Source organism: Saimiri boliviensis, chromosome 5, assembly GCF_048565385.1.
Source record: "Saimiri boliviensis isolate mSaiBol1 chromosome 5, mSaiBol1.pri, whole genome shotgun sequence".
Lineage (NCBI taxonomy): Eukaryota > Metazoa > Chordata > Mammalia > Primates > Cebidae > Saimiri > Saimiri boliviensis.
In genome coordinates, this window is record NC_133453.1 from 73,447,741 (window position 1) to 73,473,886 (window position 26,146).

Genomic DNA, 26,146 nt, shown 5'->3' on the forward strand with positions numbered 1-26,146 from the left:
GTGTGGGGCTCCATTTTTACCTATGTTGCCCTCTGTAACCTTGTCAGCCTATAACCTTTCCACCCCACTGGCCTTGTACAATAACTTCCAGGTAAACTCAGATGATAACTGAAGCTGCTCTTCTTCAAATACAACCAGTAAAATGAAAGGAAGTTTCACCTCTCCAAACAAGAGGATGATGATGAAATCTGATCAATATTTCTTCACCTTACATTTCACAGACCATGATGTTAAGCAGGTGCTTAGTGTTTTCTTTTAATTTAGCTTGATCAGGGAAATATTACCCATGCATAGTACCCACTAGCATTGACTACTCTTTGCCTCTGTGGTTTGTATATACTTTAGTCGTTCTGGAGCTGTATTGAGTGTGTGCATAGGGGCTGGTGAGGGAGACAGAGAGGAAAATAGAAATATTGGAAGAGTCAAACTGGTAATGGACACAACATCTGTTTACTTAGATTTTTGTCAAACAATTCTTGAAAACGGTGGTACCCTCCAGTTGAATGTAGAACATACAAAAACACCAGTTATTCAAGCCAACTTTTCTTCAAGAGTCCCGGCATATCTACACTGAAAGTCTAGTGAGGCAAGTTATCCCATCCTCTTACCTTCATGATTTCCGAAAGTGTTGAGGAATCCCCAAAGCACAAGAGGCAACTACTTTGATATGATTCATTGATTTGTTTCCATTTTACTAAATCTGTTTCTATTCTGAGGACAGTTTATAATGCATATTTATAGCAGTTTTATTGAGGTATAATTTACACACCATAAAAGTCACCATTTTAAAGTGCACAATTCAGTGGTTTTTAGTATGTTCACAAAGATATGAAACCATCATCAATACGTAATTTTAGAATACTTTTATCACCCAAAAAGAAACCCCATACTCTTTAACCAGTAACCACATAACTATCAATAGTCATTTCCTAAACCCAGCCTCCGACAAAAAATATTCTACATTTTGTTTCTCCGCAGAAACTAAATTTGCCTATTCTGGACATTTCATAAGATAGAATCATATAATATGTGTCCTTTGGCTCTGTGTTCCTTCACAGGGTTCTCATCACATTCATGTTGTAACATGTACCTATATTTCATTCATTTTTATTGCTAAAATCAAATTCAGTATATAGATATCCCACATTTTTTATCCGTTTATTCATTGGTGAGTATTTAGGTTGTTTTTACTTTTTGGCTATTATGAATAATGCTGTTGAACATTGATGTAAACATTCTTGTGTGGACATATGTTTTAAATTCCCTTGAGTCTGTACCTAGTAGTGGAATTTCCATGTCATAATTTACTCTTCACCTTTCAGAATCATCCTGTTTTTGAATGCACACATGCAATATCACTTACTTTTCACTACATTCTTGAAAAAACTTTATCTTGGATGGGTGTGGTGGCTAATGACTGTAATCCCAGCACTTTGGGAGGCCAAGGCTGGTGGATCACAAGTTGGGGAGTTCGAGACCAGGCCAGCCAACACAGTGAAACCCCATCTCTACTAAAAAACACAAAAACTAACTGGGCATAGTCGCGAGTGCCTGTGATCCCAGCTACTCAAGAGGCTGAGGCAGAAGAATCACTTGAACCCAAGAGGTGGAGGTTGCAGTGAGCTGAGATTGTGCCACGGCACTCCAGCCTGGGCAACAGAGTGAGACTCCATCACGAACAAACAAACAAAAAAACTTTATCCTATCTTTGATTTCCATCAAAATACAGGCATACTTTATTTTATGGGGCTTTGCTTTATTGCACTTCAAGATACTGTATTTTTTACAACTTGAAGGTTTGTGGCAACCCTGCATTGAGCAAGTCCGTCAGAATAATTTTTTCAACAGCACATCAGCATGTGCTTACTTCATGCATCTGTGTCACACTGGTAATTCTCACAATATTACAAACTTTGTAATTGCTATTATTCATTATTACTATATGTGTTATGGTGATCTATGATCAGTGATCTTTGTTGTTACTATGGTAATTTTTTATGGGCGCTATGAATCACTTCCATATAAGATGGTGAACAAGCATTAAATGTGGTGTGTTCTGTTTCAGCATCCCTGTTTCTCTCCCTTTCCTCTCAGGCTTCCCTGTTCCCTGACACACAACAGTATTAAAATTAGGCCAATTAATAACTCATTCCTACCTCTAATGTTCAAGTAAAGGAAGAATTGTGCATTTCTCACTTTAAATCAGAAGCTAGAAATGATTAAGCTTAGTGAGGAAGGCATGTTGAAAGCCAAGATAGGCCAAAAGCTAGGCCTCTTGCACTAAATACTTAGCCAACTGTGAATGCAAAGGAAAGTTCTTAAAAAAGTGCTACTCCAGTGAACACATGAATAATAAGAAAACAAAACAGCTTTATTGCAAATATGGAGAAAGTTTTAGTGATCTAGATAAAAGATCAAACCAGCGACAAAATTTCCTTAAACCAAAGCCTAATCCAGAGCAAGGCCCTAACTCTTCAATTGTATGAAGGCTAAGTGGTGAAGAAGCTGAAAAAAAAAGTTCAAAGCTAGCAGAGGGTAGTCCATGAAGTTGAAGGAAAGAAGCCATTGTGATAACATAAAAGTACAGAGTGAAACAGTGAGTGCCAGTGAAGAAGATGCAGCAAGTTATTCAGGTGTACATCTAACAGACTTCTACTAGAAGATATTATAGGTAGAAAGAAGTCAATGCCTGGCTTCAAAGCTTCAAAGAACAGGCTGACTCTTTTGTTAGGGAATGGTGCAGCTGGTGCCTTTAAGTTGAAGCAAAGGCTTATTTATCATTTAGAAAATCTTATGTCTCAAGAATTGTACTAAATCTACTCTGCCTGTGCTCCATAAATGGAACAACAAAGCCTGGATGATAGCACATCTGTTTACAGCATGTTGATACCTACAGCTCAGAAAAAAATAAAAAGATTCCTTTCAAAATATCACTGCACATTGACAATGTGCCTGATCATTCAAGAGCTCTAAAGGAGATGTACAGGGCATTAATGTTATTTGCATGCCTGCTAATGATATTCATTCTATAGCCTATGGGCCAAGAAGTAATTGCAACTTTTAAGTCTTATTATTTAATAAATACATCTTATAAGACTATAGATGCCATAGATAGTGATTCCTCTGATGAGTTTGGGCAAAGTAAATTGAAAATCTGTAAAGGATCTACCATTCTAGTTGTTATTAAGGACATTAATGACTTGTGGGAGGAGGGTAAGATATAAACATTAACAGGAAATTGGAATAAGTTGATTCCAACTCCCATCGATGACTATGAAGGGTTTAAGACTTCAGAGATAAAAACAACTACAGATGTGGTGGAAATAGCAAGAGAATTAGAATTAAAAGTGGAGCCTAAAATTTCTACTGAATTGCTGCAATCTAGCAGTAACTTGAATGGATGAGGCGTTGCTTCTAATTGGTAAGCAAAGAAAGTGGTTTCTTTAGATGGAATCTTCTGATGAAGATGCTATGAACATTGTGGAAATGACAGCAAAGGATTTAGAATATTACATAAGTTTAGTTGATAAAGGAGCATCAGGCTGGAGAGTGGTGCTACTAAAAGCATTATTGTAAAGACTTTTTAAAAAGGAAAGTTCTCATTATTCCCCTGTTGTGGGCTGGGGGGGCTAGGGGAGCGATAGCAGGAGGTGGGCAACTAGGAAAGGGATAGCATTAGGAGAAATGCCTAATGTAGATGACTGGGTGATGGATGCAGCAAACCACCATGGCATGTGTATACCTACGTAACAAACCTGCACATTCTGCACCTGTACCTCAGAACTTAAAGTATAATAAAAAGAAAAAAGAAAGTTAAATTGAAGTGCACCAAAGGTAAATATAGATGAAAAGAAGGGGTATTTAGGAAAATTTATTCAGGTAATTGTCATTTTTTTTTAACTTTAAAGCTGTGTAATGTAAACTTCAAATTTCTGAGTATAAAGATGGTTAGAAGGCACAGAAGATAAGTCCCGCCCATTGCCTCACACATAGCAGTCCCTTAACAAGTTGATGATTCTATGAACATGTTACCTTTTGTAGTTGAAGCTAAAAATCTGTTTATTATTATTATTTTTTAATGTGCCTTTCTTGGCAGGCAAATATTCAAGTCTTTATTTCTTTGTTCCCATCCAGGCCTCTTATGTGAGGAGTTAAAGAGGAAATAAAATATACAGGATGAAAAGATGGCAATGTTGCCTCCCCCAGGACCTCAGAGCTTTGTCCACTTCACAAAACAATCTCTTGCTCTCATTGAACAACGCATTGCTGAAGGAAAATCAAAGCAACCCAAAGAAGAAAAGAAAGATGATGATGAAGAAGGCCCAAAGCCAAGCAGCGACTTGGAAGCTGGGAAACAGCTGCCCTTCATCTATGGGGATGTTCCTCCCAGCCTGGTGTCAGAGCCCCTGGAAGACCTGGACCCCTACTATGCAGACAAAAAGGTGAGTTTATTTTGGCTTCAGTGGTCTGTTTCTGTTGGCTTCCTTCTGAACAAAAACTATTTTAAGTTGAGATTAGTGAAATATGGTGAATAATCATTATTGTGACCAGAATGTTAAATATATATATATATATATATATATATGATATTCATAATATATAATTTTTCTAATATTTCATTGAAACTGGTTTTGGTATTGAAATTGTTTAGTATAATTTTTAGTATAACACAGTATAAATTGTTTAGTATAATTTTTTAGCATAACTTTTTTGGATATGACACAGTTGTCTGCCATATTTTATAGTTATATCTATTTTTTCATGTGTATGTAGACCCAAATATTCCTTAACAGTTTTTAATGCAAATGAAAATTGCTAGTTTACAATTTTAAATACAAGCTAATTTTTTAATTAAAATTTTAAGTGCAAGGTAACTTAATCTTGCCAAGACTGTGTAGTCTGTTGTGATTTTTCATGTTAGCTCAGATAACCTCTGGTTCATAAAGTCTCCCCGATAATTTTGACAGTCATGTGACCCTGTTCCCTCTTCACTCTTATTCTTCCCCATTTGTATTTTTCTGTATGATATCTGTCACATCTTGCCTTTTATTAGACTTATTTTGTTCTTTTTGCTAAAAGTTAATTCAATAAAAAACTCATGCCTTATTTTTTTCAAACTCCTTTTCATTACCTGTTATGATGTAGTTTCTCACCACACATGTATTAGGCCATTTTTACACTGCTATAAAGACCTACCTGAGACTGGGCCATTTATAAAGAAAAGAGATCAAATTTACTCACAGATCTGAATGGCAGAGGAGAACTCAGGAAACTTACAATCATGGCTGAAGGAGAAAGGGAAGTGAGGCACATCTTATATGGTGCAGGAGAGAGAGAAAGAGGAGAAAAGTGCCATACTTTTAAACTCATTAGATCTCATGAGAACTCACTATCATGAGAATAGCATGGGAGAAGCTGCCCCCATGACCAATCATTTCCCCCCAGGTCCCTCCCCTGACACGTGAGGATTATCATTCAAAATGAGATTTGGGCAGGGACACAGAGCCAAAGCATATGCACACAATTGTAGAAAGAATGAACGAATATTTTTTAAAAAATACAATGTTCTGAGATTTAAGACAAAAGTGGTTGTATTTGAAGACTAGGTATTAATTTTAAAATAATTTTCTATGTAAAAGTGATTTTTATGTTAAATTATATTCAGATAGAGCTGGTATAGTGAAAGGGAACAGCTGAAAATAATGGACTCTGGTTTGTTTTCTTGAGAGAATGCTGCCACATACAAACAAAAAGTCTGACCCACAAGCTTACCTCCCAAATAGAGTGAGAAATGCTTATAGCCGGAAATCCACTGATAACACTATATAAAACTTAGAAAATCAGTGTCCCTCAGATAACACAAGTCATCTTCCTGCCATCAGCAGAAAAATGAGACAGGGATTTGACCTTTGTCTTTCTGATTTCTAAGCCAATGCTTTACGTTGTTTAATATTTTGTTATTGCTGTTTGTTTTTATTTCTTAACTGAATACTAAGGCCATGGAAAAAAGACACTTGTTGTGCAATGGCTACAATAACATATTTTAAGAATATTTGGTTCAATTCATAACATTTTAAAAATTACCATAGTTAGTAAACAAGGTAGCCCTTTAAGCCCCTTTTTTAAAGCTAATATTAGTAGTACAACTAAAATAAAGAAATTGAATTGAGTAATTGGAAGGATTCTTCCAACTCTGACATTCCTTAAACTTATGAAAATATTATTTGAAAGAACTCATATTTTGGAACACGTGCTGCTAACCATGGAAATTGCCAGTCAGTATTAAAATTCTCAAGGTTTTATGATTAAAACTCAGAGATAGCTAGTTTCTATTTGGCTTTCTTAAAATTCAATGTAATGGAAGGGAAGGAAAATGTGCTTTAAACTAACTTCAATAGCCACAGTTATTGTTACTGTTGAAATAAAGTGAAAAATATAAAACATGGTATTCTGAAAGCTCTAAGCAATGCATGTTAACAAATAGCTCGATTTTTTAATTTACTATGAAGAAATGGACTTGGAGTTCATTGGCCAAGGTGACATTGATAGATGCATTGATGACATTGAAATCGCATTGCTTGAGTGTGATAGCAATGCTTCTTCAACCTAACACTACCATGTAGAAAGGTAAACTGCTGATACTGATGCGAAAAATTGATATTTTGGATTCTCAACTTAATCCTGTTTTCTTTTTTCTCCTGCAGACTTTCATAGTATTGAACAAAGGGAAAACAATCTTCCGTTTCAATGCCGCACCTGCTTTATATATGCTTTCTCCTTTCAGTCCTCTAAGAAAAATATCTATTAAGATTTTAGTACACTCATATCCTTCTCAAAATGATTACATGCAGTAATGCTTTAAGGTATAAATTTTGCTATTTTATTCAAATACAGATATTAGGTCTTTTGCACTTTGAAAGACTCTGGTTTTAGTTTATTTATTTCAAAATTATTATAATTTGTCACAAATCTCAGAGAAGACTGGGAGAGTGGCAATATTAAGATTTTAGGATATGTTACTTCACTTATTACTTTCTTGTTCAAAGAGACAAAATAGTCTACAAGCTAATTTATAATTATTTTCTAAGAAAAAGTTGTAAGCATTTCAACAAGTGTCATCCTCAGATATTTCAAGTTCCCACTGTTGTCTCTTACGTTCCTTGATTCTAAGCTACCTTATTCAGCATGCTCATCATGTGCACTATTCTGACAAACTGCATATTTATGACCTTGTATAACCCGCCGGAGTGGACCAAAAATGTCGAGTAAGTGGGTATAAGTACATTTTAATATAGTTTTGATATTATCATTTCATCATTTCCTTTTCCTGCTGGGAAGTTACTGCATTTATAAGGATGGGGAATCTTTGTCTTCCAATGTCATATACTTGCTTTTCTTTCATTCTTTTTCTCCTGTATGGTATTAACCTCCTAGATTAGAAAAATTAGATGTTACAGTGTTTTCTAGAAGAATGAATTTGTCAGCTGCTCCATCCTGTTCTTAAACATGTTACATATATCTTATTCTTGGGTTGTATTTTTTACAATTATGTGGGTGTATTTTTAAATAATGGTTTTGGTGTATTTTTTATAGGAGCAATGTAGGAATTTTTTAGGCAGATTTGATACCTATATTCTTAAATATTTCAAGTACCTCTTCTTTCTGGGAGTATTTCTGATGTTGACATTTTACTATTTTTGATAGACCTGTTGTAGTTTAATACAGTGTGTCCACAAACCAACAGCCATCCGCCATAGATAGCTTTCATTGGTTAATTAGAGGAAATAAATTATAATGATTTACATGGTAGTTGTATTCTTTTCACATCTAGTATCTCAATGGAATTTTGTGTTTAGGTACACTTTTACTGGAATATATACTTTTGAATCACTTGTAAAAATCCTTGCAAGAGGCTTCTGTGTAGGAGAATTCACTTTTCTTCGTGACCCGTGGAACTGGCTGGATTTTGTCGTCATTGTTTTTGCGTAAGTACTTTCAGCTTTTTGAAATGGCAAACTCATGAAAATCTCAGACAGCACAGTGTTCCAATAAGAGCAAACCTCTGGGGTCTGATTTTTCCAGAATGGAATGTCTATATTTAAAGGAAAATGGAAGCTATTTGAAAGCTAGTCATTGATAGGCAAATACTAAATTTTTCAAAAATACTATCTCCTACTCAAAGGTATGTGACATCATTAAGATGGATCATCTTCCTCCGTGCTCAGCACTTGGATGGATAGTCTGTGCAGTGCCAATTACGTTTTCACTTTTTCCAAGTTCTTATTTAAAAATCAATAAGCCTGTAAGAAGCACACAAAAACCTCAGGCCTTTAAATACAAGTATAGTGCTCTTTACATTAGCTTGCATTATTCAATTATTTTATATTTCGTATTAAAATATAAAAGTATTATTTGTAAAAGAGCTGTCCCTGCTTACTCAGCCTAATATTAGTGCATTGTATATGCATTACATATGCATTCAGTTTATTTTTAAGAAAAATATTACATTATAATTTTAATTTATTCATAATTGTTACTCTTTTCCCAAATGTGTTTATCAGAAAATATGATTTTTTTAAATCTCAAACCTAGATGTGGTATTTTCCATTAACGGCTTTGAGTTATCAAAGTAATCCAGGTTCATTGGAGCCACATAGACAATACCAAAGGGTCTCAGGATTTCTAATATTCAATTCCCTTGACCCTGCCTACCTCCTTTTCCATCAGGATCCCTCTATTTGAAGTCACACATGATGAGGCAGTTCCATCTGCTACCTGCTGCTAAGAAAACATTGTGCAAAGAAAGCTACCTCTTCTCATAGGTCTTCTCTTTTTCCTCTTGATATAATTCAAATGCTATACAATTCACTGTTTTACAGTATACAATTCAATGTTTTTCAGTATATCGACAAACTTGTGCAACATCACCACTACCTAATTAGAGAAAATGTAATGGCCCCAGATAAAAACTGTGGCAGTCCCTTCCATTTCCTTCTCTCCCTGGCTCCTTGGAAACCACCCATCTATGTTTTATCTCTATGGAGTTGTCTATTTGGACATTTTTTATGAGTGGAAATATCAAACAGTATGCAGTCTTTTGTGTCTGACTCTTAGCATACTGTTTTCAAAGTTTTATATAAAATTAAAAATCTAAATTACCATACTTCTAACAATGGAATCACTTAATTACCTGTTTATACATTTAAGGGTATGAATCCACATTAATAATATATAATATCTGTATTTTGCTTGCATCACATGAGTCAAATCAATACTAATTAAGTTAGTTATGATAGGAAAAAAGACTTGCAGAACTATACATTTAAAAAAGAAGTTCCAAACATAGAAAATACCTTGACTAAAGGCTCAGGTAAGTATCACACTCTCTTTCTAAATTCTGAATAATTCTGATTTAATTCTACAGGTATTTAACAGAATTTGTAAACCTAGGCAATGTTTCAGCTCTTCGAACTTTCAGAGTATTGAGAGCTTTGAAAACTATTTCTGTAATCCCAGGTAAGAAGTAATTGGTGTGAAGCATTAGGCTACTCATAACTCCAACTATATGGGAGTTGTTCTTTGTTCGTTTGTGTGTGTGTTGTCACTGTGTTTGTGTGTGAACTCCCCTATTACAGATATGTGACAGAGTTTGTGGACCTGGGCAATGTCTCAGCGTTGAGAACATTCAGAGTTCTCCGAGCACTGAAAACAATTTCAGTCATTCCAGGTGAGAGTGGGGTTAAACACCAGGGCTGACTTTGAACTTTTGGAAGAAAGACATAAAAAACACATCTCTCTTTTATGCCATTTTGATTGAATTTGATTTCTTCTGTCACAATAATTATCAAAAGTCAGCCTTTGAGTTTAATCAGTTGCATGAGTCTTTTAGGATGAAGATGACCACTTGGCTCACATCTCAACTTGAAATCTTCCCGCCTGTCTGAGGGCTTGTTTTTCCATTTGCTTATACAGGAAGGAAAATTTCAATTTATTTTAATCAATTTTAAAATAGTTAAGAAAGAGATCATAAATATCAGCATGGGGCTATTGCATGACACATTGTTTTATATATTTTTTCTCAGCAAACCATTTCTTTATTGAAAATTACTTTATTACAAGATGTTACTATATGCTGCAATTTGTTTTGGTGCAATTTATAGAGAGGTGGTTTGTTTGACAAGCATTGGAACTTATAAAAATTATTTTTATAAGTGGTTTGAATAGTCAAGTTATTCATTTTGACAACCTGGATATTCTTTGAGGATATGTTACATTTTTAATCATTTGCTGTAATATATAAAAACAAAGTATACATAAAATAGCATACCCAGAGGCATTTTTAGAAATTAGGCAACTTAAGATCATTAATTTGATATAATGCATGCATTTCTAGGAAAGCTCATGTTTTTTGTTTCTATTCAGAGGATTTACGATTTATAAACACATTTTTCTCCCATTTTCAGGCCTAAAGACAATTGTGGGGGCTTTGATCCAGTCAGTGAAGAAGCTTTCTGACGTTATGATCCTGACTGTGTTCTGTCTGAGTGTGTTTGCACTAATTGGACTACAGCTGTTCATGGGCAACCTGAAACATAAATGTTTTCGGGATTCACTTGAAAATAATGAAACATTAGAAAGCATAATGGATACCCTAGAGGATGAAGAAGACTTTAGAAGTAAGAATGTCCCTGCATTTGTTAATAGATTGAAATAATGCTAAAAACATTGCTCTCTTTTAACAATTAAATGTTGATTTCACTCTAATCAATTCAAAGCTATTCAGATGTATAGAAAGTTGCTACAGTGTGAATTTGGATCATGTTACATATGGTTTTTATAAACCATCCTGGTTCTAAGCTATCTACCAGTAATGGCAAAAGGAACATGAGATAGTTCCATAATTCCCAATTTCTATATCATAAGAATCAATTTTCTCTACAGAAATAAATGTAGCTTTGAATTAATAACATTAACCATTACATTTAACAATTGATAGATGATATATTTTATATAATTTTATTATATAGTACATACTTATATTTGTTATATATAATGTGATATATTTATTATGATAGATTTTTATACTTAATAGATTATACTTATAACTATAACATCTTACAGTTCTATTAATCATATATACTATTATCAAATATTAAGATAATATCTATATCTTGATAGTATTCCTAAAGATTTGTACAAAGCAAAATCATTTACTCAGCTTTATTAACACCCACTTTATAACCAATGATGTGTTTCATAGCTGTTTTTAATGGCTTCTTTCAATATAAGCTGATGACATTATATCAAAGTTTAGTTATTAGAATTATTTCTGTAGGTACCACATGAGATAACCTGTATGTAGTTAGGTTAATTCAGAGTTATCAATTAGAGTTTCTTACATAAAGAATGAACTGCATGTTCTCTAAACAGTTATCTCCTAGCACAGTATCTCTCACTGGAACAGTTTATGAATATTGGATGAAAATAAGATCAAGATTGTACTTTCTGTCTAATACCTGGAATGTATCTACCTGATGTTGTCCACATGAACACATAAACCTTAATAGATAATTTGACCTAGGTGTGGATGGAAGTCATGAAATCTTTCAAATATATGTGCTGTTGCCAAAATGAGATGACGGAGGAAAGATCAGGATTCTCCTGGGAGAATAAGAAGTAATACACATGATTTTCTTTTTTATTTTACCAGATACGTTCTTTCTCACTCACTGGGAAAAATAAAATCAAATAACACCCTAGCGAACATAGTAAAAGACTATAAATAAAACGACAGAGAAAAACAGAAACCTTAACAAGAGAACTACAAATTTTGAAGTAAAATATTTAACATATATATTTTTACTACCACCATTTGATGAGGAATGTAGCATACTTTTCCTTCCTTTTTATCTTTATCCACTTTTCTAGTTTCTGATTGTTATAAATATGATTTGTATTTTATTTCCAATTTCTAGAGAATTTTATTTCTTTAATTTATATGCTGTAAAATTAATATATCTTATGAGTAATTTACATTTAATATTGTAGATTACTTTACCACACTTATTTAAACTTAACTTTTCTCACTAAGATCAGTCCTTTTATTCCAAGTCTTAGTCCTGTTTCTGGGTTTATACTATGAATGGTTGTTTTAACCTTTGTTAAAAGAAAAACTTTCAACAAATTAAATTTCGAAGCTTATTTCAGCAAGAAATAGTATTTATGGCTGAAATAAGATAATAATAATGATTCAGGCAGTACTTAGAACCAAGAGAAGTTCAGAGAGCTCAACTCGGCAACATGATCAGGGGTATTTACAGATAGAAAAAGGGAAGAACACACAGAAACAGCTTGATGGTGTATATCACGACATTTGCCTTATGTGGACATTGTCTGGTAGGTCAGCAGGCTGTGGTTGGCTGAAGCTCAGCTGCTGTGATTGGTCAAGACAGCTACTTGTTAAAAGAATACACTAATAAATTAGAATGCACTTTGTTTACATATGAAGTTAGGTTGCAGTTCTCTCCGTACAGAGACGGCCTTTAATTAAATTTAATATAATTCATCACTTTCTGGAATGGCTTCATGTGTTTTTTTTCCTAAAAAATAATAGGAAGAACCCTTGAGTTATGCAAATTATCTTTATATTGTCTTTAAACATGAGTGAATGACAGTTAGCTAATAATGAGTCATATACCACAATCCTCTCTTCAAAATCTGTAGGTTATTCTTTATTTTCTTCTGAAATGTAGTTTTATCAAAGAGGTGTTTAAATCAAGTCTCAAATTTGCTTTGTTCTCTATGTCATAGAAGCCATTTTTGACTGCATAGTTGATTCAAACTTTCATTGATTTGTATATTTATTACATGGTTTCCCTGAGCTATAGCAATAAACAGCAGCCTCAGCCCCTGCTTTCACAGAGCTTATCATCTAGTGGGAATGAAAAAAAAAAAAAAACCTTAAGGGAGAACAGACAAATAAATTAAAAATATCTCAAGGTATAATAAATGCCATGCAAAAGAAGTGAGTCTCAGGTGCTGAGATATTAACTAGATGAGAAGACATCTCTGAGGTGATGGCTTTTAGTCTGAGATCTCAAAGATAGTAAGAAGCCACAAAATAGTCTAAGTGTGGTTGTGAGTCTGTGTATGGAGGGTGCTGCTTTGGTTAGGAGGAATAGCATGGACAAAGGCCCTGAGTAAAGGAAGGGTATGGGTTTAAAGAATGGAAAAGTAGCACTGTGGTTTAGTAAGAGAAAGGAAGAATGGCAACAGAGAAAGTAGCAGAAAAAACAGGAGTCATATCATGCAGGACATTTCAGTCCATAGGAAGGAGTTTGTATTTTATTTTAAATGACATAGTTTGTATTGCTGTCCATCATGTGGACAACTGACTAAGCAAGGGTAGATGGTAGATGGGAATAAGGAAGACCAGTTGAAGATTTCTTCTCTCATCTCGGCAAGAGAAAATGAAGGTTTCATCTAGAGTGATGACAGAAAAGTGAAAAGGAAATAGATGAGCTCAAGACACAAAGTCTGTAGAGCTTGGTGACGGATTAAAGAAGAGAGGAAGCATCTACAACTCTGATGTTTAGAATTCAGGTAGAAAATATGGTCCAGAAAAGAAACACAGAGAAAGAGCTGCCAGTAAAGTAAGAAGCAAAGATATAAATAATGAAGCCAAGAGAAGAAAACATTGTAGAAATGGGAGTGATTGTGTAGAATCATGCTGCAAGATCAAGGATGAAGGATGATGAAGAAAAAACATTAGGTTAAGTAACAGGGGAGTCACCAGAAAATTTCTTGAGAAAATTTCAGGAAGTGGTAAGGGTTCAAGGTCAGAATAAAATGCATACTGGGGTGAAAATAAGAGATCAGAAAGAAGATGATATGTGTAGGCAAGTCTCCCAAGAAACTTGGCTATAAAGAGAAGCAGAATAATGTGGCAATGGCTGGCATTTTTTTAAAAATATCGATTTTTAAGGGATGTTTTGCTAGTTACAATGAATGAGTAGTTATATATGAATGAATTCAAGAGAGACAGGGAGAAGTTAAGTCCTGTGAAAGTGAAGGAGTAAAGAGGAGAAACAGCTCCACTGAAACACGAGGAAAGACAGAGGGGAAGACTGCAGAGTTATCAAAAAATGATTGAGTTAAAATGCAATGGTTTTTACTTCCTCAAAGTATAAGATGAGATCTTTGCCCGAGAGTGCAAATGAGGAAGGGAAAATACTGCAGATTTGACAAGAATGCATTGTATACATATATATATATAGTTTATCTTAGGGAATGAGAAATTGAGGATATTCTGAGTGCCAATTTGATGTTGGAGATTATTTACTTAAAATATAACCATTTACTTTGTTGTAAGAGTCTCTTCACCAACTTTCAGCCATTTAGGAGCCAGCATGGAAAAGACGGATGCTAGATTATGTGTAGATTTTGGTTCTGCCAGGTTAGGGACTGATTATAACGAATGCCTATGGATACAAGCTGGACAAAGAGTGACAAGAGCCTGAGTTGGTTGATAGATCATGAGAAAGTGGTAAGGCAAATTAATTGGCCATCTTAAAAAGATCAAAGACTTGTAATGGTAAAGGCAGCCTACATAGAGAATCTCAGTATAACCTAAAAGCATTTTCCAGTGCCTATAGCAAAGCATTTTCCGAAATGTCTTTCAGAATTCACGACCAAGTAAATTAACTCACTGTCTGGGCTCCTTCTGAAAAACATACAATTTGTAGATTTCCTTTGGTGTTGCTATCCACTTTAATGCTTATCAAACACCCTTTTTTCTGCTATAGTTGAAAGTGCCGTGTGTAGCTCAATGTGCCGTGTGTAGCTAACTGTGCAGTATTATGGAGCAATATACTGTGGTTGTGTTGGGCTAAAATAGGATATTCTCTTCTTCCTATTTTCTGAATATTTGACATTTAACAGAGAAAGTTTTGGAAAAAAACACAACACAATACTGGTCTTCACTATTAACAAGACTTTTCCTATCCCCTTCACCTACAGCTGTTTTCTTGTGAGAAGAATATTTGCCAGAATGTAGCGTATCATATGCAGGCCCTCTGCCCAGACCTGAACCCCTGCCATAGTTTTCTCAGAGTTGTATAAGTCACCCTTGGTTGGGGATATATCCTTCACTTCCATAGGCCCAAGACATACACAGTTGTCATAAGTTGTCTTTCTGAGCAAGGGCAAAATTATCAGGGTATTTTGCCCTTTTTCTACCTTAATCTTGAAGTAAAAACTTACCCAGAATCTTCATTAGATTTAATATCAATTCTGTATTTTTGTGATATCAATTTTCATTTTTCCTCATATGTATTTTATTGAGAAATTGGCATTTATTCTACTACAACCCACAAACTTTGCCATTATGCTGTATTCTCTTTTAAAATAGGTTTATTGAGAAATAATTTATATGCCATGAAATTCCACTTTTTAAACTGTACAACTCATTTTTTTTTTACTGTATTCAGAGTTGTGCAACTATCACCACTATCTAATTTAAAATATTTTCATCTTTCCCACTAAGAAACCCAGGGCCCATTAGTAGTCATTATCCATTTCCCTTTTCCCCTAGCCCCTGGCAACCACTAATCTATTTTTTGTCCCTATGGATTTACCCACTCTGTAGATTAAATATATATGGAATTGTAATACATGTGGCTTTTTACCCGGCTTCTTTCACCTAGTATAATGTTCTCAGAATTTATCCATGCTATGGTATATATCTATGCCTCATTTCTTTTTATTTCTAAGTGATATTTCATTGTATATGCCATATTTTGCTTATATATTCATCAGTTGATGGACATTTGAGTTATTTCCGTTTTTTGGTTATAATGAATAATGTTGCTGTAAACATTCATGTACAATTTTTTGTGGAAATACGTTTTCAGTTATCAGTATATACCTAGCAGTGGAATCACTAGGTCATGATTCACTCTTTATTTTTCAGAAACATGCTGCTTTTGAATGTGCACAAGCAATGTTTCATTTCTCTTTGCATTCAATTTTCCCCTTTTTTAAAGATGTTAACCTTACATCTTCTTGAAGCCAACCATCCTAATAAATTAATGTCTAGTTATTTAGAAATTATTTTAAAGTTTTCTACAAACCTAGAGTGAGCTACCTACATTGCTTCACCTTTCCTCATTCTTGTACTGCGTTAAATATAGTAGTGCAGTAGTGTGCAGGTATAGACAGCTCCAGAGCCCAGTCATATAATGCAGCTCCTCAGTGGTTGATAAACGCGAACCGTAGTCAGTTTAAAGGATAATTCTAAAGCAATCCACCCTTAACAAAATATCTTGGATGTTTATGCATGCAAAATTGCATCGTAGCCTCCCCCATACTCACTCTACCAGGCCCCTCCTTCCTGAGTTTCAGGAGTGTTTTCAGGAAAGCTTTTCATGCACATTCTCACCTACATTTGCACCTCAAACTATGAGGCTTTATTGTTTTATCTGCATCTTCTAGGTAAGATAAAATCATGATGTGTAAGTCAACAAATAGTTTTATCTCAAATTGTATAATAGTTTCATTACAACAAAACCTATCTTTGAGCAGCTACTATAGAATGTGTGAATCACTGTATCAAGTGCTTTACATGCAATATCCTATGTATACTATTTAATAACTTTATAAAGTAGGTATTCTTATGCATATTTTATAGATGCAGCAACTAACACTTAACGGCTTAAAGATAATTCATTTACTTAAGTAGGAATAGAAGCAACATCCAAATCCAAGAATATCTGATTTCATAGCTTTTCTTCCATGATTACTCCAAAAGCCTCCTAATAATCAGATTTTTTTCTTTCACCTGAGTAAAATAGGAATTCAGGCTCTTATTAAGTAGAATAGATATTTAAGAGAGATGACAAAAAGGTTTTCAGTCCTTTACATGTTTACTGTGCAAGGATAGATCTGCCCCCAGTCTTAGGAGCAAGCCTTAATAGCAAATGACAAAAGAGTTGACGAGAACTTTTACTGCTAAAACTTAGCACAAAGGGTACCATGAAAGGTAGAAAGTAGAAAATATACATTGATTACATTGTCATCTCCTCAACACCTAGAATTAGTAGGTCCTAAATAAGTATGGATTGGTGACTGAAAAGTAAAATGAATTTTAGAAAACAAATTTTATTTATTTATGTTACTGCATTACAGACTCTGCCTCTTCTGGAGTATTTTGGGACTCAGTCAGGGCTCTCTTCCTTCTCTCGCCTTTCCCTCCTCTTCCATTTTCTTTTCTCCCCTCCTTTCTTCTTCTCTCTCCCCTATTTTCCCTTCTCTTCCCTTCATTTTCTTTTTCTAGCTACAAACTTTCTCTCTAGGTAAACTCATCAATACCCATGGCCTTGAAAGCTGTCTATTAGATGATAACTCCCATCTTTGTATCTCCAGCCTTGAAAGCTCTACTGATGCCCAGAATCTCATATCAATCCAACTGCTTACTTGAAAAATATAATACATAACCATCATCTCAAACATGGCTGAAACAGAACTCCTGGTTTTTCTCCAGACCTCTTCTTACTGCAGTTTTCCTCTTCTCAGCAACAGGCAGCAGCATCTGCCCAGCTGATAGATCCTGTGCCCTCTCTTTTGCAACACCCACCATGCCCTTCATTAGCAGTTCCTGTCCACGCTCCTTCCATCCCCTTCTCTCTACATCTACAGCTATTCTCTGAGTTGTAGCCATGTTCCTTTTCACTAGTCACCTAACTGGTATCATTGCCTCCATGCCTGCTTCTCTATAGCCCACTGCCCACAGAGTAATTACAGTGACATTTTAACATGTGAGTGATATACCATATCTCTATTTCTCATTTTTATTACATTCATACACCACATAATGATGTTTCAGTCAATAGCAGACCATATATACAATGCTGATCTTTTAAGATTATAATACTGCATTTTGTACTGTGCCATTTCTGTGTTTAGATACACACTTCCATTGTATAACAGTTGCCTACAGTATTGAGTACGGTAGCACACTCTACAGTTTGCATCTCGGGAGCAATAGGCTATACCACATAGCCTACCTAGGGTACGGTAGGCTATACCACCTAGATTTGTGTAAGTGTACTCTAGGATGTTTGCACAAGGACAAAACGTCCTAATGATGCATTTCTCAGAATGTATCACAGTCATAAGGTGACACATGATGGTACCTTTAATCATACTTAAAATCTAAACTCATTTCAATGATATGTAAATTCCTACATGATCGGACCTCTGCCTACTTCTGCCACCACAGTCCTCCCTCTCACCACACAGTAGCCATGCTGCCCATCTTGCTGGCTTTTCCACATGCCAACTTCATCTCTGCCTTAGGGCTTTCGCTCTTGCCCTTCCCCTTTCATTCTTGGTGAATGAAAAGTAAAAAAATTTTACTCAAATATCTCTTCACCAGTCTTTGTTTACATTTAGGTCTTAGTTTAAATATCATCTCTTTAAAAAGACCTTCCCGACTGCAGCCTACCACATTGTCTTAATTTATTTTCTTCAGATCATTTATCAGTATCTGAAAATATCTTGCATATTTATTTATTTACTTAAGTTTTTCTCCACCTCCACCATCACCTAAACATAAAGGATGCTTCATAAAACTAACAATTTTATATTATGTTTATTGTCATATTTATTGCCTGGCCCATAAGAGGTTATCCATAAATGTTTAAGGGAGAATATATGAGAAAATAATAAACAAATGGATGCATATTGCCTGGGATCAGGCATGAATTTGTGGCTATCTGTCTATATCAATTAATTTACCTGCTTTATCGCAATTACTGCTTAAACTCTGTAATGTTATAACTGTACAAATTCTTCTTCAACAGAATATTTTTATTACTTGGAGGGATCCAAAGATGCTCTCCTTTGTGGTTTCAGCACAGATTCAGGGTACGTAATATTTGTTTTCTTTTTAGTCTAAGGGCTGAAAGAGAAGGAAAAGCATGTTCTATCAGTCGGCAAATCAGAGTCTTTGATTCTATATTGCTTTTTATATGTTTCATAGTATTATTTGACTCCTTTTGTCCCACAGCAAATTCAGTCTTTACAATGTTCTTAGTTAATACTCCCGAAAGCAAGACTTTGAGATGGTGCTTGAATTAACATAAGACAGAAGTCATATAAATCTTAAGAAGGCAGAAAATATAACTTCAAGAAAACTGTACCAAATTTGGTTGGATAGTTTCAGGTCCTTCTTCATTCTGGAAAGAAGTCATAACATCAACTTTTCTTTCCATCCCCAGGTTCCACTCATTCTCCAAATAAATATGACACATAGTAGGTGACTGAATGTAGTGTTTTGGCCACTCTAAACAAACGAATTCCTTTAACTTGGGCACATAAATTTTAAGAACATTGTATATATGAGAATATTGTATATATTTCAACTGTTCATCTTGCTGCTTCTGTCTTATACCGACTTTATTTTGTAGCATTAGCTGTGTTAGCTCTTGCTTTCCTTCTACGCAGACATCTCTTCATCAGGGTCTGTGTGCACTGGGAACATAGGAATAAATAGGATAAGGTTGTTGTTACCAGAAGAGCTAATATTGTATTTATTTAATGGCATCATGAAAAAACAGTCCACCAATTTTAGAAAGAAAAAAGTCTTAAAGCTGCACATTTTTATGCATTTAGACAGTTGTTACATTTTGGCTATCCTAATCCATTCCAATAATTATATGCAAAGAAAGAGCTTTGGTAGTGGCCTACCTATCAATATTTACTGATTCAAGAACTGTTAGAAAACACCTGTTGAAAGTTCCCATGTTTTAATGAAGATGATGCTAATGGCAGATACAGTTTTTAAAAACACTTTCTATGTGCAGGATGTACGGTAAGTAATTTGTACATATTATCTTATTTAAACTTAATAAAAATCTTATTTTCTTGAGATAGGTGTTACTATCCTGTTTTCACAGAGACACTTGTGCCTTGAAGAATTTGGTAAAGTCACCAAGTAGTCAGAAGTAGAGTGTGATTTAAAACCGGTTCCTGGCTCCAAACCATGTATTCTTAATCATTATTCAATATTGTCCCCCTGTAGAAGAAACCTCGAGTTTCTAACTGTTCAGTAGGGCCCTTTAGCTTATGTCTTGAAGATACTCTCACCTATAATGTTCTTTTTCATGTGTAGTCAGTGTCCAGAAGGGTACACCTGTGTGAAAGCTGGCAGAAACCCTGATTATGGCTACACGAGCTTTGACACTTTCAGCTGGGCCTTCTTAGCCTTGTTTAGGCTAATGACCCAAGATTACTGGGAAAACCTTTACCAACAGGTAAGTGTCAAGAGAAACATGCATTGTATTTTTGAATGGCGTATCCAATGTATGTTGTTTACCAGCCTTACAGTAAGAGGATTTATATTTATTTGAGAATAGAGGAAACTCTATTATCTTATTACTAAAATTAGAAATGTTTTACTCCCAGCACTAATCATATGGGTAGTTCTTGAGTCGCAAATAATTTTCTTATTTTTCTGGACATATGTAATCTCTAGATCTTTTTCCTTCCTTAGCATATCATCCCATTGGTCCTAGTTAAGTACCAGCACATACTGTAATGTTCTCTCCAGCTGCTCCTGCACATGCACTGTTTTCCATGCGTGCTTGGGATCGCCTGAACAGAAGAGGTTGTCTAATGTTAACCTGGTCATCATGTTTTAGTTTTTAATTCCTATTTACAGTTAAAGACTCAATTCATGTATCTAAGTTTTTCTCGCCCAAATCAATTGCTCCCCACTGTAGACTTCCATGGCTTTTTGTATATTCTTCAGTTTATATCATTGATCTCTTGTACTGTAAGTATTAATTCACATGGCCATTTCCTCTAATTTAAATGTGAACCTCTTGGGGCTGTGGTCTCTATTTATTTGTATATTCTCAGCAGCTAACCCGAAAAGAAAGAAGACCAAAATGATTGTTCTACATTACACATAACAATGAGTCACTTTTCTCAGAATAGCCACAGATTTCTTTCTTTCTTTTTTTTTTTTTTGGCCTGTTTTATATTTACTTAATTTCTGAGAATATTATAAATGAATACAGAAATTTGAAGATACGCTTTACAGCAAAAGCAAGAATATTATAAATGAATACAGAAATTTAAAGATACACTTTATAACAAAAACAAGAATGCAAGTATTTTTTAAATATGCAAGAAGTGATCACTTTTACTCAAAATTAAAGAAACACAAATTAAAACAAATGAAATCATTTTTCACGAGAGGAAAGAGAGACTTATTTTTCATTTATACTATTCTAAATTTACTTTAAAATTCAATGTATGATAAAAGTATATTGCATTATGAAATTGTTAATTAAAGTGTTAATTATCTTGTAAATCTGTTTGTTACTTGCAGATTCTCAGTATTAGACCTTTGTCAGATGGGTAGATTGCAAACTTTTTCTCCCACTCCATAGTTGGCCTGTTCACTCTGATGTTTAGTTTCTTTTGCTGTGCAGAAGCTCTTTAGATTAATTATATCCCATCTGTCAGTTTTGGCTTTTGTTGCAATTACTTTTAGTGTTTTTGTCATAAAGTCTTTGCCCATGCCTATGTCCTGAATCATATTGCCTAGGTTTCTTCTAGGGTTTCTACGGTTTGGGTTTTACATTTAAGTCTTTAATCCACCTTTAGGTCAATTTTTGTACAAGTTATAAGTAAGGAGTCCAGTTTCGGTCTTCTGCGTATGGCTAGCCAGTTTTCCCAGTACCATTTATTGAATAGTGAATCCTTTCCACATTGCTTGTTTTTGTCAGGTTTGTCCAAGATCAGATGATTGTAGAAGTTTGGTGTTATTTCTGAGGTTTTTCTTCTGTTCCTTTGCTCTATATGTCTGTTTTGGTGCCAGTACTATGCTGTTTTGGTTACTGTAGCCTTATAGTATAATTCAAAGTCAGGTAGGGTGATGCCTCCAGCTTTTTTCTTTTTTCTTAGGATTGTCTTAGCTATATGCCCTCTTTTCTGGTTTCATATGAAATTTAAAGTAGTTTTTTTTTTCTAATTCTGTGAATATGTCAATGGCAGTTTGATGGGAATAGCATTGAATCTATAAATTACTTTTGGCTGTTCGGCCATTTCATAATATTGAATCTTCCTATCCATGTGCATGGAATGTTTTTACATTTGTTTGTGTCCTCTCATATTTCCTTGAGCAGTGGTTTGTAGTTCTCCTTGAAGAGATCCTTCCTATCCCTTGTAAACTGTATTCCTAGATATTTTATTCTCTTTTCAGCAATTGTGAGTGGGAGTTCATTCATGATTTGGCTCTCTGCTTGTCTATTGTTGGTGCAGAGGAATACTTGTGATTTTTGCACATTGATTTTGTAACCTGAGACTTTGCTGAAGTTGCTTACTGAATTAAAGAGTTTTTGGGCTGAGATTATCAAGTTTTCTAAATAAATAATCATGTCATTTGCAAACAGAGACTATTCGACTTCTTCTCTTTGAATTTGAATACCCTTTATTTCTTTCTTTTGCCTGAGTGCTTTGGCCAGAACTTCCAATACTATACAGAATAGGAGTGGTGAGAGAGGGCATCCTTGTCTTGTGCCAGTTTTTAAAGAGAATGCTTCCAGCTTTTGTCATTCAGTATGATATTGGCTATCCGTTTGTCATAAATAGCTCTTATTATTTTGAGATATGTTCCATCAGTTCCTAGTTTATTTATTGTTTTTAACATGAATGGATGTTGATTTTATCAAAGTCTTTTTCTGCATCTATTGAGATAATCATGTGTTTTTTGTCATTGGTTCTGTTTATGTGATGGATTACATATCTTGATTTGCATATGTTGAGCCAGCCTTGCATCCCATCAAAAAGTGGGCAAAGGATAATATGAACAGATACTTCTCAAAAGAAGACATTTATGCAGCCTAAAACATATTAAAAAAGGTCAGCATCAGTGATCATTAGAGAAATATAAATCAAAACCACGGTGAGATGCCATCTCAAACCATTCAGAATGGTGATTATTAAAAGGTCAAGAAATAATAGATGCTGGCAAGGCTGTGAAGAAATAGGAGCACTTTTACACTGTTGGTGGGTGTGTAAATTAGTTTAACTATTGTGGAAGACAGTGGGGCAATTCCTCAAGGACCTAGAACCAGAAATACCATTTGACCCAGCAATCCCATTACTGGGCATGTACCCAAAGGAATATAAATTATTCTACTATAAAGATGTATGCACACATATGTTTATTGCAGCTCTATTTACATTAGCAGAGACATGGAACCAACCCAAATGCCCATCAATGATAAACTGGACAAAGAAAATGTGGTACACATACACTGTGGAATACTATGCAGCATTAAAAAAAGAATGAGATCATGTCCTTTGCAGGGACATGGATGAATCTGGAGGCCATCATCCTCAGCAAACTAATACAGGAAGAAAAAAACTAAACACTGCATGTTCTCACTCATTAGTGGGAGTCGAGCAATTTGAACACATGGAAACAGGGAGGGGAACAACACACAGTGGGGCCTGTTGTGGAGGGCAACAGGAGGGAGAACATTAGGACAACTACCTAATGCTTACAGGGTTAAAACCTAGATAATGGGTTGATAGGTGCAGCAAACCACCAAGGTACGTGCATAACTGTGTAACAAACTTGTACATTCTGCACATGTATCCCAGAACTTAAAGTAAACATATGAAAAAAAGCTCATCATCACTGGTCATTAGAGAAATGCAAATAAAAAGCACAGTGAGATACCATCTCATACCTGTTAGAATGGCAATCATTAAAAATTCAGGAAATAACAGATGCTGGAGAGGATGTGGAGAAATAGGAACAGTTTTACACTCTTGGTGGGAGTGTACATTAGTTCAACCATTGTGGAAGACAGCATGGTGATTCCTCAAGGATCTAGAACTAGAAATACCATTTGACCCAGAAATCCCATTACTGAGTATATACCCAAAATATTATAAATCATTCTACTATAAAGACACATGCACATGTATGTTTATTGCAGCACTATTCACAATAGCAAAGACTTGGAACCAATCCAAATGCCCATCAATGACACACTGGATAAAGGAAATATGGCACACGTATACCATGGAATAATATGCAGCCATAAAAAAGAATGAGTTCATGTCCTTTGCAGGGACATGGATGAAGTTGGAAACTATCATTCTCAGCGAACTAAAACAGGAACGGAAAACCAAAAGCCATATGTTCTCACTCATAAGTGGGAGATGAACAATGAGAACACATGGACACAGGGAGGGGAACATCACACACCGGGGCCTGTTGAGGGGTGAGGAACAAGGGGAGGAATAGCATTAGGAGACATACCTAATGTAGATGAGAGCTTGATGGATGCAAACCATCATGGCACATGTAAACCTATGTAACAAATTACACATTCTGAAGAAAAAAAAAGAAAGAAAGAAAGGAAGGAAGGAAGGAAGGAAGGAAAAGAATCTCTGTACCTTCAGTTTAATTTTGCTCTAAACCTAAAACTGTTTTAAAAAATAAAATCTATTTTAAAAGGAAAAACACTTGAGAAAAGTTAATTAAAAATAGATTTGAGATGAATAAAGTAATTAAATAAGGCTATCTGCCTACTGCTAACATTTAGTGCTATTATTATTTGATGATAAAGAAATAAAAGATAGACTTTTAACAGTAAAAGGGACTATAGGACTATCACCTGTTCCTAAAATTTGAAAGTGAGCAAAGGGTTTAATTTTATGAGTAATTTTCAGGCTGTAGGAAAAAATGCATGATTTTTATACTACTACACTTAATAATCAAGAAATATACATGACTTTAGTACAAGCATATTGTGTTGCTATATTCTTTGTACTGAAAATGTGTTTAATATTTGTTTTCCATGAAGATATAGTTTTTTTCTTTACATTTTTGATAACATGAGATTATACAAAACTGTCAGATTTGCCCATGCTAGTCAAATGGAAATAATTTACTTAAATTCTTTTTCTATTATTAAAATGACAATTTCCATTTTTCCCTAGACTCTGCGTGCTGCTGGCAAAACCTACATGATCTTCTTTGTCGTAGTCATTTTCCTGGGCTCCTTTTATCTAATAAACTTGATCCTGGCTGTGGTTGCCATGGCTTATGAAGAACAGAACCAGGCAAACATCGAAGAAGCTAAACAGAAAGAATTAGAATTTCAACAGATGTTAGACCGACTTAAGAAAGAGCAAGAAGAAGCGGAGGTAGTATTATTTGATCTAAAATTCTTCTTAGAGATAGAAATGCAAAAGGCTACAACAGAGGCCCTGTGGTCTATGCTCAGCCTTCTCCAGCTAGATTTTCTTTCTTTTCTTTTTCTTTTTTCTTTCTTTCTTTTTTTTTTTTTTTTAATTCAGTCTCCGTAGAGACTGTCAGAAATAGCCAGTGCTGACTGTATTGCAAGTCATCACAGCGGGGTATTGGGAAAAGTTTTCAATTAGCAATAATCGCGCCTTGGATAAACCTCATTGTGTATGATACTGGCACTGAATTTAGCTATATAAACTACATCCTTGCACACACACACACACACACATACACACACACAGTGCATTTCCTCAGAGTACCGATTGTGTAAAATGGTTTCAGGAAAAATATTTTAAGATTAAAATTAACAGGTACTCTTCTATGGGGTATAAAGAAAACAGTATGTCATTTTTTCTTGATGTCACAAGGATTTTTAAGATAAAGCATGAGATATTTGGAAAGTAATCATTTTGGTGTGGCTACTTTAGGCTGTCACAGATCCTTGAAAATTTCCTCCTTAATCCTGTCTCCAAAGAGATTCTTCAGTGCAAATGTTTGAGAAGGCTTGTACTAAAAGAAACATAATTTCAAATATACTGCGGGTATCTTAAAATTTGTCTGAAAGTTTGACCTAGTTAAACCTCTTCAAGGAATCTAGTGTTAGGGGAGATTAATCATCTGTAATTCAGAGAAACTCTAATGCACAAATATTCAGCGCAGCATTTTAATAATGGTAAAAATCAGAAAACATTTAAACTTTGAAAAATTTAAAAATAACAAAAAGTTATGGAAATTGTATATCTTTTCTGGTATTATTTTGTCATAAAATTATATATTTTTCAAAAATTATAATGTCATGGGGAAAAACCT

At 34.7% G+C, this 26,146-nt stretch overlaps 1 protein-coding gene and 1 non-coding gene across 2 annotated transcripts in view; one reads left to right on the forward strand and one right to left on the reverse strand.

Annotated features, from left to right (window-relative positions):
- SCN9A (sodium voltage-gated channel alpha subunit 9) overlaps positions 1 to 26,146 on the forward strand; it is a 174,764-nt gene that overhangs the window by 64,314 nt on the left and 84,304 nt on the right. Inside the window, exons 2-10 of the mRNA XM_010352437.2 lie at positions 4,135 to 4,442; positions 6,705 to 6,823; positions 7,176 to 7,265; positions 7,857 to 7,985; positions 9,425 to 9,516; positions 10,464 to 10,676; positions 18,861 to 18,924; positions 20,171 to 20,312; positions 25,027 to 25,233. Of these exons, the coding sequence (XP_010350739.1) occupies positions 4,185 to 4,442; positions 6,705 to 6,823; positions 7,176 to 7,265; positions 7,857 to 7,985; positions 9,425 to 9,516; positions 10,464 to 10,676; positions 18,861 to 18,924; positions 20,171 to 20,312; positions 25,027 to 25,233 (1,314 nt within the window). The 5' untranslated portion in view covers positions 4,135 to 4,184. The remainder of the gene's footprint in view (positions 1 to 4,134; positions 4,443 to 6,704; positions 6,824 to 7,175; positions 7,266 to 7,856; positions 7,986 to 9,424; positions 9,517 to 10,463; positions 10,677 to 18,860; positions 18,925 to 20,170; positions 20,313 to 25,026; positions 25,234 to 26,146) is intronic.
- Positions 25,387 to 25,527, reverse strand: LOC120364534 (U4 spliceosomal RNA). The gene has a single exon (XR_005579770.1). It is a non-coding gene; the product is annotated as a U4 spliceosomal RNA (small nuclear RNA).